Below are 15,844 nucleotides of genomic sequence, written 5' to 3'. Positions count from 1 at the left end.
AATTACATACTTAAGTGTCTGAATGGTATACTTACTAATGATTATTTAAAGATTATTCTTCAAAAATTTTCACAAAAAGTTTTGTTTTTTTTTTTAAAGATTTTATTTATTTATTTGAGAGAGAGAATGAGATAGAGACAGAGAGAGCATGAGATGCGGGACCGTCAGAGGGAGAAGCAGACTTCCTGCTGAGCAGGGAGCCCGATGCGGGACTCGATCCAGGGACTCGATCCAGGGACTCCAGGATCATGACCTGAGCTGAAGGCAGTCGCTTAACCAACTGAGCCACTCAGGCGCCCCACAAAAATAGTTCTAAACTAAGGGGATAATCACAATCAACTGGGCTAGCTATATGCCCACTATCAGCTAATTTCATTTACTAATAAAAATTTAAGTTACAAAAAGTGATGAACCGAGGGAGGGCACCATCTGAAATAATTTGATGTTTTGTGGGATTGCCCTCTGTTTCCAGACAAATCAGCCTTCTGATAGCCAAAAGACTGGGAAATTTAGTAATCAGCACAGCACCCAAAATAGTTTAAAACATTAACAGATGAAACTCCAAACTTAATAGCACTAATGATGTCAAACAACTATATGAAAGAAAGACAACACCAGGCTTAATACCTTAGAAAGTATATACAGAACTTGAACATTGTTTAAGATACAATTCAAGTCACAACTGAATTAGCAACATCATCAGATACTCTGATATAATGAAAAAGCCTAGTTTAAAAAAAAGAAAACAAAACAATGCATGTAAACCATAAAAGATTACAAAGTATTTTAGAATACACAACAGAATTCTAACTAGGAGGTTTAAATTTTGATTCTTAAAAGGTAAATATATATTTACAATCTTTAAGTTTCACAATTTGTTATTTTTACATGATCTTTATTCTCTGGATAATTTCATAAAACAATAAAAAGCTCTTTTAACACCACGATACACAGAAAAAAAAAATCAATAGGGAGGTTGGTAGAATGCACTAGCCATAGTTAGCTAACATACAAAGGCCAGGGACTTTATTCATGGACTCAAGTCACAAAACAGACTGAACAAAAACTACAAGCCAGGAAACAGGCACTTTCCCTTCAGAGACTTCACTGCAGGGACCAAGTTTCCTTACCTGAGAAGGACTGGTTATAAATAACAGTTCTGAAGGCAGAGTTCTGGGAGGAATGGACGAGATCACCTATGGGAACCAATGAGCTCACTTACATTTTAAGAAAAGACTGTGCAAGTTCACAGCACAGGTCACCGTGGGACGTTCCTTCAAGGTTTAAAAACCTCAACCTGTAGTCAGTCAGTCCTTAATACAATAGATGAATTTTAAAGCACAGAACCCTTAATTGGAGTGTTCAGCCCAGGTGATTATCAAAAGCTATTTATAAAATGCTTCAATACTGATGAATTAAAGCTACCAAAACTTTGTAATGATCACAAAGATTTGGCCTCCTGGGTTAAAATCCAAAGTCATTTTGCCTCTTGACAACATTGCAGAGATGTCAAATACTTCTTAATTTCTCAAACCGTGTGGCAGACCTTCTATGTTTTCTGTCTATCATAATCTCCGACCATCTTCTTGATGTGTGACAATTTGCTCTTCAACTGTTTGCAATAATTCCTCTTATTTTTGTAATCTGCAGACTAAAAAGGAAAAAAATAAACCAGGTAAATTTAACAAAATAAAAACAAGTTGTGTTAGCTGCTAGGAAAGCAGAGGTAAATTAAAAAAAACGTAGAAAAGGGGCACCTGGGTGGCTCAGTCAGTTAAGTATCTGCCTTTGGCTCAGGTCATGATCCCAGGGTCCTGGGATCAAGCCCCACATTGGGCTCCCTGCTCGGCAGGGAGTCTGCTTCTCCCTCTGATCCTCCTCCCTCTCATGCTGTCTCTCATTCTTTCTCTCTCAAATATTTATCTTAATAAATAAAATCTTTAAAAAAAAAAATTGTTGGGGGTGATGATACAGGCATCTGGCAGTTTCTCTGATCATATAGGCAGCTGATTCTTTTTGCTCAATCATACCTTCTGACCTGAGTTTTACAAAGCATACACTAATTTCTAGTGGTTTGTAAAGTGACCCAAAACACTTACTGGCCTTTTGCTAACACATCATCTAAAAAATCAGTAAACAGGGGTGCTTGGCCAGCTCAGTTGGTAGAGCATGTGACTCTTGGACTGTGGGTTCAAGCAACACGCTGAGTGAAGGGACAACTTAAAAATAAAATCTTTTTTTTTTTTTTAAGATTTGTTTATTTGAGAGAGAGAAAGAGAATGCACCAGCAGGGGGAGAGGCAGAGGGGGAAGCAGGTTCCCTGCTGACACAGGGCTCGATCCCAGGACCTAGAGATCATGACCTGAGCCAAAGGCAGACACTTAACCATCTTGACAGAGAGAGAGAGAGAACCAGCAGGGTGAGCAACAAGCAGAGGCAGAGAGAGAAGCTGGCTCCCTGTGAGCAAGGAGCCCAACGTGGGACTCAATCCCAGGACCCCGGGATCATGACCTGAGCTGAAGGGAGACACTTAACCAACTGAGCCACCCAGGCACCCCCTCAAAATAAAACCTTTAAAAAAAAATCAGTAAAACAAAAACTGGTGATATTGGTTGACTTGGGAAAGAAGAAATGGGTAAATGAGGAATTTTACTATATACTCTTTTTCTTTACTTTTTTAAATTTTTTTTTAAATTTTTTAAGAAATCTCTACAACAAGGGGTGCCTGGGTGGCTCAGATGGTTAAGCATCTGCCTTCGGCTCAGGTCATGATCCCGGAGTCCCAGGATCAAGCCCTGCATTGGGCTCCCTGCTCAGGAGGGAGTCAGCTTCTCCCTTTGACCCTCCCCCCTCTCATGCTCTCTTTCTCATTCTCTCTCTCAAATAAATAAATAAAATCTTTAAAAAAAAAAAAAAAAACACATAATAGAAAACTTCTTCCTGAAAGAATCTTACAATCTGGGATACTTACTCCCTTAACTTGCTTCAGTCTATTGTACTCATCAGCAGCAGCCTATTAATGAGAAACACAATAGAATATGTTTAGTGGGACATTTTCTCTCTCAAAAATAACATTCTCTAAATGCATTCTCTTTCTCTCTCTCAAATAAACAAATCTTAAAAAAAAAAAAGAATAATTCTTGATGTTCTATTTTGGAGCTAAAACTTACAACACCACCAAAAATATAGGAAATTAAAATAATGAAGTTTTTAGGTTCGTACAACTATTACAGTCAGCAAAAGGGCCTGAAGGAAGCCAGTAAAGAGAAATCTAGGACTTATTCCTCACGTTCCATTCACACAGACAGGTAACTATCTGTTTTGCTGCCTCTCATCTGTCCCCATGCTGGTCCATGTGCCTTGCTGACACTAGAGATCTTCTGTAAAGCATAGCTCTCATCTGGTTACAGCCCATTATGAAACTGGTCTGAGCTCCCTAGTAACTAACTTAAATATATATGTATATGCATATGTATATTTATGATAAATATATTTACATATACACACAGTAATATATGTATTTGTGATATATATTATTAAATATATAAGTTAACATATTACATATTATACATATATAAAATAATTTGAGCCATAAATTAGTATTGGATTATAACCCGAAGTATAAAATAGATATCCATGAGTCGATACTGTCATAAAACATAAGATAACTTCTTATCAAAGATGGTGTGTGTCTAGGTGCACTTTTGCATGAAGGGGATATTTTAACAACTGTTACACCTTGGTGTAATAACCAGGTGATAGAATTTAAGGCAGTTTATTTTTCTGTACCCGATTCTGTAATGTTAGTATTTTACAGAAAGAATGAACTGTGTTTATAAATAGAAAAAGTAATAGTTTGTTTTTTTAAATAGGAAGGGATATATGTACATAGCCTATTGTTTTGTACTTCTTAACTATATTAGTACACTCTTCAATTTGGAAAGACTTTCATCCAAGACTGGATTTCAGTTGTTTTTCAATGAAATCAATTTGAGAATTGCTAGCAAAATCTGAATCAGCATTAACAGAAAGGATACTAGATCTTCATAGATTAGAATAACATCATATATAATATATAATTATCAGGTTTGAATTTACCATGTACTCTTCACTTTCTTCTCTATAGTCATCCAATTCTTTATCCAGACGAGAGAGTTCTTTATTGACCTCATCAAGTTCTGCTTGTAAGCTCTTGTATTCCTGCAGGCCAGTGTCAAAATTTCTCTTGTAGAGTTGTCTTTGTTGATCTGAAGTGATAGGTGGATATTCCCTAAAAATTGAGAAAATGACTACTTATGACTTTAGCAGACATAAAATCCAGTGTTTCTTCATCAAAGATAATGAAGCTGGTGGGATGTGAAGAATGACAATCTCCTGTTTTCTTTTGTTGCTTATGGAAAGAGGAAGGTGGGATGCAAATAAGTTCTCTTAAGATTGTACATTAGGGGTGCCTGGGGCATCCGACTCCTGATTTTGGGTTAGGTCATGATCTTGGGGTCATGAGATCTAGCCTCTTCAGGCGCCAGGCTCAACATGGCAGCTGCTTAAGATTCTCTCCCATTCCCTCTGCCCCGCCCCACTGCTCACTCGCTCTCTCTCTCTCAAAAAAAAAAATGATTATACATTATACATCCACTGCTTATGCTTTTAAAAATACTATGCGGGGGGGGGGAGGGAAGTGCCTGGGTGGCTCAGTCAGTTGAGTGGCTGACTCTTGGTTTCTGCTCAGGTCATGACCTCAGGGTCCTGGGATCAAGCCCTGTATCAGCTCCATGCTCCGTGGGGACTCAGCTTGAGATTCCCACTCTCGCTCTCACTCTACCCCTCCCCCAAGGTCGTTCATGCCCTGTGTCTCTCTCAAATACATACAGCTTTAAAAATAAAATACTATGCTTATATAATTTTTAGAAATAGAATTAAAAATCATTTATGAAATTTAAGGTTCAAGTCATACGAACTCATTTATTCTAAATATACACCACCACATGATAATACAATATTTATGTTTAAAATCTTAGAACTGGAGGGGCACCTGGGTGGCTCAGTCGTTAAGCGTCTGCCTTCGGCTCAGGTCATGATCCCAGGGTCCTGGGATCGAGCCCCACGTCAGGCTCCCTGCTTGGTGGGAAGCCTGCCTCTCCCTCTCCTACTCCCCCTGCTTGTGTTCCTGCTCTCGCGGTGTCTCTCTCTGTCAAATAAATAAATAAAATCTTTAAAAAAAAAAAAAGTCTTAGAACTGGAATTCTGGAACACAGTATGTTGTCATCATTACAACGGCAGAGCGGCTGACCGGCAGCTGGTTGTTTTCTGCTACCAACTACAGTTTTTAGATTGTTTTTTCAACTGATTGATCTTGTTTTCCTAAGCAGAAATAGCTTAAGTCCTTTGATTATAAAAGTAGACTTTAATGTACATGTACAAAAATACATGCTCATTGCACAAATAACGTGGCAATGCACTAAACTGAAAATAACCCTGAAATTCTGTATCACTTGTATCTCTCAATATACTAGCTATTCTTTACATATCACTGTGATGCTATTAACTAATAATCCACTGAGGAAATACACCGAACTGTTTCACAGAACTAAGGAACTTCACAGCAACATGGAATTTCAATTTTTATATCTAAATTGGCCTAACATCTTCATTTTTACAAAGGGGAGAAATTAAATGATTTGCTCGAAAGAAGTAAGAATTCAGGTTTCTTTAAAGTTTTCATTTAAATCTTCCATGATTCAAGTTAAAAAAGTATTTTTTTTTTAAGATTTTTTATTTATTTTTTAACAGAGAGAGAGACAGCAAGAAGGGGAACACAAGCAGGGAGAGTGGGAGAGGGAGAAGCAGGCTTCCCGCCGAGCAGGGAGCCCGATGCGGGGCTCGATCCCAGGACCCTGGGATCATGACCTGAGCCGAAGGCAGACACTCAACGACTGAGCCACCCAGGCGCCCCTAAAAAAGTATTTTATAGCTAGATGGCTGAACTTGGCCAAGAACTTCTTTTTCTGAAGATCTGTTTATTTGAGAGAGAGAGAGCAAGTAAGCGTGTGGGGGAGGGGGAAAGGGAGAGAATCTCAAAGCAGACTCCCCACTGAGTGGGGAGCCCCACATGTGGCTCGGTCTCATGACCTGAGCCAAAACCAAGAGTTGGAGGTTTAACCTACTGAGCTACTCCGGCGTCCCTGGCCAAGAACTCCTGTGGAGAGAGGGGAAGGTGAGGTATGAGAATCCCCAGTGAGATTTCAAACTATACTATACTACTCATCACCTCCTTACACCCTGAGAAGCAATGTTTTGATGAACCACCATTCACACCACAAATGTTTCTGATTTGTGTCCCATTTCTCAGAATACCTGGGCATCAAAGGGCTACACATCACACATGAGTATAGTTGCTAATGATGAACTGTAACTCAACCACCAACACCCAGGAACTTAACCACAACCTTGGCCAGAACACTGAATTGTTAAGTTTATATAACTGTTTGCCAAAGTCCTCTGGATTAAACTTTTAAAAGAATCTCTGGTCTCATCATGAAACCTTAAAAGTGAATGCCAAAGAAAGCCATAGCACTGGTCTGGGAGTTTTATAATCAGTAACCGAAGTTCCTCTATACTGGCGTTTTATTTGTTTGGAAGACCGTTTTTGGGTGACTACTAGTGCAAGAGCATTGGTGAAGTTCATCGGTCACCCTGTGGAAGATGCTCAACGTGGTTTTCTTTTTTTTTTTTTTAAAGATTTTATTTATTTATTTGACAGAGACAGAGACAGCGAGAGCAGGAACACAAGCAGGGGGAATGGGAGAGGGAGAAGCAGACTTCCCCAAGAGTAGGGAGCCCAATGTGGGGCTCAATCCTAGGACCCTGGGATCATGACCTGAGCCGAAGGCAGACGCTTAACGACTGAGCCACCCAGACGCCCAATGCTCAACGTGTTTTTAGGACACAGTCACAGCCAAGCATATCCCCTCCCCGTCCATCTTTATTACCAGAGAGTACTCAGGGGGAAAAAACCTAACAAAAAAAAATCTCCAGTCCTGGCTGTCAAAGAATGAAATCGCGCCACCCCGCCCCAGCGGAGCAGGCAAGCAGTCCCCAGGCCGGCCGGCCCAGGCTAGCAATCAGATCCCGTGCATATGAGGCCCCCCACTACCTGATCCAGTCCTCCTCCAGCTCGTCGCACGACTCGCCACCAGTTGTGTAGTCTGTCTCGTAGTGGTCCTGCTCCGGCCGCTTGGCCTTGCCCGCTCTGCCTCTCGTGGGGGCCTTTCTGGAAGGCGTCTCCAAGTTCCTGCCACTGCTGTAGTGAGGCTGCCTGAGGTCATCCACAGCTGAGGTCACCGGCAGCTCCTGCACCACTTCGGGCACCCTGACAAAAGAGCAGTCAGTGTTCGGGGATCGCGAGGCCAGGAGCGCCCTGTCAGCACAGAGGGCAGCAACAGCTCGCACGAAGAGACCTCCACACCTACGTGCGTTCACGCAAGCAGTTCACCTACTCGACAAGAGGCAGATTTCCAGGCTCCTGCGTGCAGGTGAGCACCAGCTCAGACCCTCCGCAACACACCAAGTGGCTGTAAGGTTCCAATGTAAGGGGAGCCCGTTTGTAAGACCTTCTAAGTGAGACGGACCTAAGACTGCACTTTGGGAAGCCCAGGCTGATCTGGAAGAGGTGTTTACCGGACCTGTGCCAGGGACTTACTCCACAAAAGGCCCTCAGGAAAATAACAACTCAGGATTCTTTTCTACAGGTTCTTCCAGTTTCATGGAATGCGGAGTGCTGAAGAGAAATGCATGTATCTGTCTACCATCGGAAGCTGACTCTCAGAGGTAAGCATTTTTAATACTAATTTTAGACTCCTATGCATCAATTTTCTTTTCAAGATACAATCTTGGAAAACTAAAATACTCAAAATTTAAACAACTGCTATGTGAATCCTATAGCCATGTAGACTGAACGGCATGGAAGGACTACCATTAGACTTATTTTCCTAATGCAATTAATATTGCATCAGATCTTTAACTGCATATGTTTCTGCCACAAGCATGAAAATGAAGCCAAACGTGGAATAAAATAGCAAGAGCTGTGGCAACTGTTAAGTACTTGTGAGTAACAGCGATGCAGAACTATACTCTCCCTAGTAGCAGAGCTAACGGGCAAGAAGAGCACTGAAAGGAAGACAAAGAACACGCCAGGGACTTTCTAACCTCAGCCTTGCTATTCAAATCAACTATTAAAAATGTCTGAAGTTTTTGTTTTCTCATTGCTTTCAATTTACAGAAACTATAATCTTGACCTATGTCTATGTCTTGACCTATGTCTATTTTCTAGGTGATCCAGAACTGCTTGCTTCTCATTGTTGTCCAAGTCTTCAGATTTCTATCACACTTACTAATGTCTTATAGAAGCCTAAAGCTTTGGGATGTGTGTGCATAGTTGGCGGTGGTAAGTGGGATTCATGCCTTCTTTCTGAATGTATTCAGGTTACTGTGGCTTTGTGTGCTGTTATTGCTACATCTAAAGGAGGGAAAATGTGACTTTCTCCATGAGTCAATGAGTAACAAGTTCCTAGACACTGCCAAAATTGCCAGGTATTCTGCTTCTCGCTTTGGGAATGCAGTAGGTGTATTTGAGGGCATAGGAGCTATTGAAGAAGGAAGCTAAACAGCAGAAGAAATTAGAAAAAAAACAAAACCTAAAACATTAAAAACAGGCCTCCTCCCATAATTATATTAGATACTGATATTATAAATCTTTACTTGGTCAGGCTCCCTGCTCAGCGGGGAGTCTGCTTCTCCCTCTCCCTCTGCCCCTTCCCCCTGCTTGTGCTCTCTCTCCCTCTCTCTCATAAATAAATAAATAAAATCTTTAAAAAAAAAAAATCAATCTTTACTTTGGAAGTTTTCCACCTCCCACTCTACTACATACTTTGAAACACTAGAGGGTAACATACTCGATACAGCATAAAACCTAAACACAAAATGCTCACGTGTGTATATAAATTTAAGACTTAGGGAATATGTGTACTGTCAATAATCTTTGAACCTACTTTTAGATACAAATTCCATTAAGTCATAATCTGCATGACCCTGAAGAGGCAACCAGCTGTATGCTTTCCCTGGTTCCAACTCAGTCTTCAGGTCCCGAAGTTCACCCTTGTGTATTCTTTCTTTTCTATTCATGTTTTCTTTACACACCCTCCCTCACATGCCTTTGGTGTTCCTACCTCCCCCCGACTCTCAGTGTAGCTACTGTGCCTGTCTTCTGCCCCTGGTAGATCGCCACCTCCATGAGAACAAGGACTTGGTATTCCCAGGGCACCTAGCCAGCTACTGTGTATATGGCAGGTGTTCAAGAGAATTCCTGAATTGAAAACATTCACCCTCTTTTCTGATGACATCCAGTATCCATGAGGGAAAAGAAACAAGGCATGATCAACATCAGTGTCCTGATTATCAGAACAATGTCTATTATGTACATGGTATTTTATTTTTTTATTTTTAATTTTTTTCCCAAAGAACTTATTTATTTATTTGAGAGACAGAGGGGACAGAGAGGGAGAGGGAGAAGCAGGCTCCCCACGAAGCAGAGAGTCCGATGCAGGACTCGATCCCTAGACCCTGAGATCATGACCTGAGCCAAAGGCAGATGCTTAACCAACTGAGCCACCCAGGTGCCCCTACATGGTATTTCAGAACTGTCACTATTATTGGGGGGCATATCTAAACCTTGTCAATCAGAGAACCCTATCTCCCTAGCCTTAGGAATGACAATGATCCAAAAAGGGCCAATCAGGAATCTTTCAATATATTTTATATGTCAGCTTTGGGAAAGAACATTCCATTTTCCAAATCCTGTGCTGGAAGGTCAATGCAGCCTGGAAAATGTGGAGGACCATCCTGCTTTCACAGAAGCTGTACTGACAATAAAGCCCACATAGCAACAGGAGTCCTAATATCTTTCTTCTGAGTTCCTGGCTCATGCCATTCCTGAAGTGAGACCATCCCTTGTCTAATGCGGACCAGTGAATTCCTACAACTCATATATAGTTCTTTTTTTTTTTAATGGTGGTTTATTAAAACACGGGGACAGGACCGGTGGGCAGAAAGAGCTGCTGCCAACTCGTATATAGTCCTAACAGATTATCCTACTAGCCTCTTTACTGCTACCATACAAAGGTTCATTGCCACTCTAGGGTGTTGGCCTGCCTGGAAAGCTCTGTGACATGTCAACATTCATCTTTCTTAACTTATAAAGATGAATTCACCCTGGATTTGGACAAGATAGAACGGAATGTACCTAATAGGGAGTATCTCCTAAATTTAATTAGAAAAGGTGAAGAAGCAACCATTTTTAATTAAATTCTGCTATCTCCTAACCCAGTATGAATTCTAATTGCCTTGAAATTCTAAGATATAAGACATTATGATGAGCACAAAGTGACAGATGCAAGTGTAATTACCATATAACTCCACTTTATAAGAGAACTTCAATAATAAACTCAACTAATAAGTAGTTATAGGCATCAAAATTGTGGATGGGGGGATGGGGGTATCAATGAAGAAAGGGCACACGAGGACCTTTTGGAGTGCTTGATGTGTCTCTCAGCTGCTGTGGTGGTGGTTACCTCAGTGTTCACACGTGTGAAAAATCATCAAACTGTATGCTCAAGATTAGTACTCTACTGAATGTGTGTTATGCTTTGGGGAAAAAATATCTTAAGTGTTGAGGTACCTCATCCTTACGATGGATCTCAGACACAATGTTCCCGTTCTAATTCCTTGTCTGTTGACTATGATAGCAAGGAGAGGCGCTTGTGGGCTACTAAGCACCTTCATGAAAGCCTGAGGAGAGACAGCCTATGACTTAATGTGCATCTCTACCCCATGCAAGTGAATGTGCTCTGAATCTTCCAGAGCACACAGTACCCTGCCATGGGCAACACCTGGAAATTTCTATTATTCCCCAGAGGCTGCAAGTTCCTTCCAGCATTAGTGCATACAAATCAGGAGATAATGCCCCATCACATCCCTTAGCACCATCCCCCTCCTCCCCTTCTTCTGGATTTTGAAACTAAGCATCACATTTGCATTTCCCAGACCTTCAAAAAAGTTCTAGGGCTTAGGCTGGGAATATAAATTGGTACACCCCCTAGGGACTACAATTTGAGTATACGTATCAAAATGAAATAGGAAATTTCTTTCAGCTCAGCACTCCTGCTTTTAGTATTTTTCCTCTAGCTACATTCACATACATGAAAAGGGATACATGTACAAGTTTATAGCTGCAGAGATCTGTAATAACAAAACACTGGGGAAAAGTGTGCATCAATATGGGATTAACAAATTATAGTATATCCATCTGGTGGAGTATTATGCAGCTATAAAAGATATCAGTAAACTCTTTGTATACCGATACGCACAATCTCCAAGACATATGCTAATAATGCATTTAATATGCTAGTATTTTTAAAAAGATTTATTTTCATTTATTTGAGAGAGAGAGAGGAGAGCGAGGGAGCACGAGTCGGGGGCAGAGGGAGAGGGAGAAGCAGGCTCCCCGCTGAGCACGGAGCCCAACACAGGGCTTGATCCTAGTACCCCAGGATCATGACCTGAGCCAAAGTTAGACACTTAACTGACTGAGCCACCCAGGTACCCCTTAATATGCTGTTCTTTTTAAAAGATTTTATTTATTTATTTGGTAGTGAGAGAATGAGACAGAGAGAGAGCACATGAGAGGGGGGAGGGTCAGAGGGAGAAGCAGACTCCCTGCCGAGCAGGGAGCCCGATGCGGGACTCGATCCAGGGACTCCAGGATCATGACGTGAGCCGAAGGCAGCCGCTTAACCCACTGAGCCACCCAGGCATCCTGCTATTTTTTTTTAAAGGAAGATATAACTAATGTACATTTTGGCCAGCATATTTATTTAAAAATAATTTCTGGAAGGTTATATAAGACAAATTGGTGGGGTGCCTGGGTGGCTCAGTTGGTTAAGTGTCTGACTCTTGATCTCAGCTCAGGTTTTGATCTCAGGGTTGTGAATTCAAGCCCCGCACCTGGCTCCATGCTGGGCGTGAAGCCTACTTAAAAAAAAAAAAAAAAAGAAAAGAAAGTGGTAACACTAGCTGCCTCTAGGAATAGGAACTAGGTAGCTGGGGACAAAAGCTATCACTCTGTCCCTTTTAAATTTTACATTACAAATGTACTGGCTTACTCAAGAATAACTAAGATTTTTAAATTGTTCCAAATGATTTTGTGAAAATATCTTGGTTTTCATGAAAAGAGACAGCATGTGGAATGCTACGTGACCATTCAGGCTTTATAATTAATTCAGAGGCACAGCTGGTCACAAGATGCATTATAAATATTTACGATGTATGCACGGAAGTCATGCAAATCATAGCTTTAAGACTGTGTCTCTACTTTGTACACCTCTGCCCCTAACAGCCTCAAGTGCTTTGGATTTTTGTGAAAATCCAAACAGAAGGGGCGCCTGGGTGGCTCAGTTGGTTAAGCAACTGCCTTCGGCTCAGGTCATGATCCTGGAGTCCCTGGATCGAGTCCCGCATTGGGTTCCCTGCTCGGCAGGGAGTCTGCTTCTCCCTCTGACCCTCCCCCCTCTCATGTACTCTCTCTCATTCTCTGTCTCGCAAATAAATAAAATCTAAAAAAAAAAAAAAAAAAAAACATCCAAACAGAAGGAGAACAGAGAAAACACTCTTCCTCCAAATCATTCACAACTGAAACCAACAACAAAGTCAATTCTGAAGACCAAAACAAAATATATATTGAGGGTAAGGCAAACTGCCATCTGTTTCCAAATTCCATCCCAGGGTAATAATAAAACTTATTGTCTCAAACTGATTCCATGATTAGCTTAGCTGCTGGTGTCATCTTAAGGGGTTCCAGGTGCCCAAACTACTCGGGGGATTTCTATCTAAATTGGACCACTAAGGGACGCCTGGGTGGCTCAGATGGTTAAGCATCTGCCTTCGGCCCAGGTCATGATCCCAGGGTCCTGGGATGGAGCCCCACATCGGGCTCTGTGCTCAGCAGGGAGCCTGCTTCTCCCTCTCCCTCTGCCTGCCTGTCTGCCTACTTGTGATCTGTCAAATAAATAAATAAAATCTTTTTAAAAATAAATAAATAAATTGGACCACTAAATGGAAGGGGTGGGGGGTGAAGGAGGGAGGTGGAAATAAAACTTTGAAGCAACACAAAGTTTTCCAGCAGATACATCTAAACAATCAAAGTAGTTAAAGGGACTGTTTATTTTTTATTATTTAGTCCACAAAGGAGTTTGGAGTTCTAGAATTATACATAACAAGAGAGGGTGGCTGCCTGGCTCAGTCGCTGGAACATGCGACTCTTTTTTTTTTTTTTTTTAAAGATTTTATTTATTTATATAAGAGAGAGAGATAGCGAGAGCAGGAACACAAGCAGGGGGAGTGGGAGAGCGAGAAGCAGGCTTCCTGCCGAGCAGGGAGCCCGATGTGGGACTCGATCCCAGGACCCTGGGATCATGACCTGAGCCAAAGGCAGACGCTTAATGACTGAGCCACCCAGGCGCCCAACATGCGACTCTTGATCTCAAAGGTTTTGAGTTTCAGCCCCACGGTGTGTGTAGAGATTATTTAAAAACAGAATCTTAAAAAAAAAAAAAAAGAAGAAGAAGAAGGGGCACCTGAGTGGCTCAGTTGTTAAGCATTTGCCTTTGGCTCAGGTCATGATCTCAGGGTCCTGGGATCGAGCCCCACATCAGGCTACCTGCTCGGCGGGAAACCTGCTTCTCCCTCTCCCAGTCCCCCCGCTTGTGTTCCTGCTCTCGCTGTCAAATAAATAAATAAATAAAATCTTTAAAAAATAAAAATTAAAAAAAAAGAAGAGTAATTTATCATCCTTAGGCAAAAATTATATCCAGTCCATAACAGTATTTCTAATACCCTTCCCTCACTAGTCATCAGGTTGAATCAGAAATAGCCTTTAGGGTAAATTAAAACCACAATGGGGATACCATTTCAATAACCATAATGGCACCTACTCTAGGCCAGAAGCTCACTGTGAGGTTAGTTACACTACTTGTAAATATACACATACAGGCTTTATCAGTTTCACAGCCATCCCCCAGCAACATGAAGGGTCTCGCACAGCAAGTGAGATCGCAGAATTCCTGATTTCAAACAAAGTCTTCTCGGTAAATAAAAATGTATGTGGCTAGGGAGTGGATCAACCAGCAATCATCCCCTTCCATTAATGAGATCTAGCAGTTATAGGCAAGGAGAGACAGCTCTGCTTTGTATCAGTAACATCCTTCACTCTTTCCTCAACTTCAAAACCAGCAACAGGGAAGAGAACCACTTTTTTAGAGCCAAAAATATCAATTTACCCTCTCTCCATTAAACCAGCAAGAGAAAAAAAGCACTTTCAGCTTAGAAGGGGGAAAAGATCCTACCAGCTCACAGTCCCACCCTTCTCCTCTTCCAAGCCTCCATCAACAATGCAAAAGATCAGTCTCTAGCTTTGGGAAACTGTTAAATTTATTTATTTTAAAGCAAATGGTACAACAGGAACTGATTTTCAACATATGCAAATGTTCATTTTTAAGACTCATTCTATCTGAAGGAGGAAGATGCTACTTACGGTGTTGACTTATAGGAAGACTCTGGATACGACCGCTTGTCATTCACTTTACCATTGGAAGAGTAGGCCATGGGACTGTCCACTCTCTCCACATAGTCAGAAGGGGGGGGAGGCATGTCTTGTGTGCCTGCAGACACATTTTTAACCTAAAGAAAAAGCCCCAAGGAGACATAGTTATTACTGAGCCTGTAATTTAAAGGGGAAAGAAATGGAAGAAAAATATCACATATAAAATTACCTAATACTTATTGGGCTCATTAAATATTTTTAACCTGCCTTGCTATTGTTAGTGTTAACAATCAAATCAGTATTCCTACCAACACACAAATGATACCATTGTTAATTTAACAAGTCCAGAATTACAAAGAAGGGGAAAAAAAATCCCAATTACCTGACTCTCATCCTGATGTGACCAGGCAGAATGATTATCCATTGCTCTATCCCATATACAAGGACTAATCTCATTTTATCCAGGCTGGTTCTGGGTTCGGGCAAGAATTTTCATTTCTCTCTTTTTTTTTTTTTAAGATTTTATTTATTTGACAGAGAAAGAGACAGCAAGAGAGAGAACAAGCAGGGGGAGCGGCAGGCAGAGGGAGAAGGAGAAGCAGGCTTCCGGTGGAGCAGGGAGCCCGATGCGGGGCTCAATCCCAGGACCCTGGGATCATGACCTAAGCCAAAGGCAGACGCTTAACGACTGAGCCACCCAGGCGCCCCCCCCTTTTTTTTTTAAGATTTTATTTATTTGATAGCACGAGAGAGCACAAAGAGAGGGAGTGGCAGAGAGACAGGGAGAGGGAGAAATAGGGTCCCCACTGAGCAGGGAGGTTGACATGGGGCTCAATCCCAGGATCCTGGAATCACGACCTGAGCCGATGCTTAACCAACTGAGCCACCCAGGTGCCCCAAGAATTTTCATTTCTAACAAGTTCTAAGGTAATACTTATGCTGCTGTCTGGGCACCACACTTGGAAAACAACCAATCTAGGACAAAAGACACTGGTTCCTCTTAACCCATCCACACTAAATATGGAATGTTAAAACCACAGAAGAAATTAAGAAGCTCAAACTAACTTCTGCTATAGTTCTTTAATAAGAGATTTGTTCATTCTCCCTTAACATAAATTCTCAATGGCTCTGTTCTTAACACATGAACTCAGTATCAGAAAAAAACAAATAATCTCATTTAAAATGGGCAGAGGA

At 41.4% G+C, this 15,844-nt stretch overlaps 1 protein-coding gene across 1 annotated transcript in view; it reads right to left on the bottom strand.

The window, feature by feature from the left end:
• Nucleotides 1-613: 613 nt before the first annotated feature.
• The window catches only part of OCLN (occludin), a 55,494-nt gene continuing 40,263 nt past the window's right edge, over nucleotides 614-15,844 (bottom strand). The window contains exons 5-9 of the mRNA XM_021700388.2: nucleotides 14,642-14,787; nucleotides 7,154-7,369; nucleotides 4,099-4,270; nucleotides 2,972-3,013; nucleotides 614-1,651 (exon numbers count right to left, since the gene is read on the bottom strand). Of these exons, the coding sequence (XP_021556063.1) occupies nucleotides 1,550-1,651; nucleotides 2,972-3,013; nucleotides 4,099-4,270; nucleotides 7,154-7,369; nucleotides 14,642-14,787 (678 nt within the window). The 3' untranslated portion in view covers nucleotides 614-1,549. The remainder of the gene's footprint in view (nucleotides 1,652-2,971; nucleotides 3,014-4,098; nucleotides 4,271-7,153; nucleotides 7,370-14,641; nucleotides 14,788-15,844) is intronic.

The sequence above is a fragment of the Neomonachus schauinslandi genome, chromosome 7 (assembly GCF_002201575.2).
Source record: "Neomonachus schauinslandi chromosome 7, ASM220157v2, whole genome shotgun sequence".
NCBI classification, from domain to species: domain Eukaryota; kingdom Metazoa; phylum Chordata; class Mammalia; order Carnivora; family Phocidae; genus Neomonachus; species Neomonachus schauinslandi.
The sequence above is the reverse complement of the archived record's forward strand: the minus strand, read 5'-3'. Positions and strand labels throughout refer to the sequence as shown.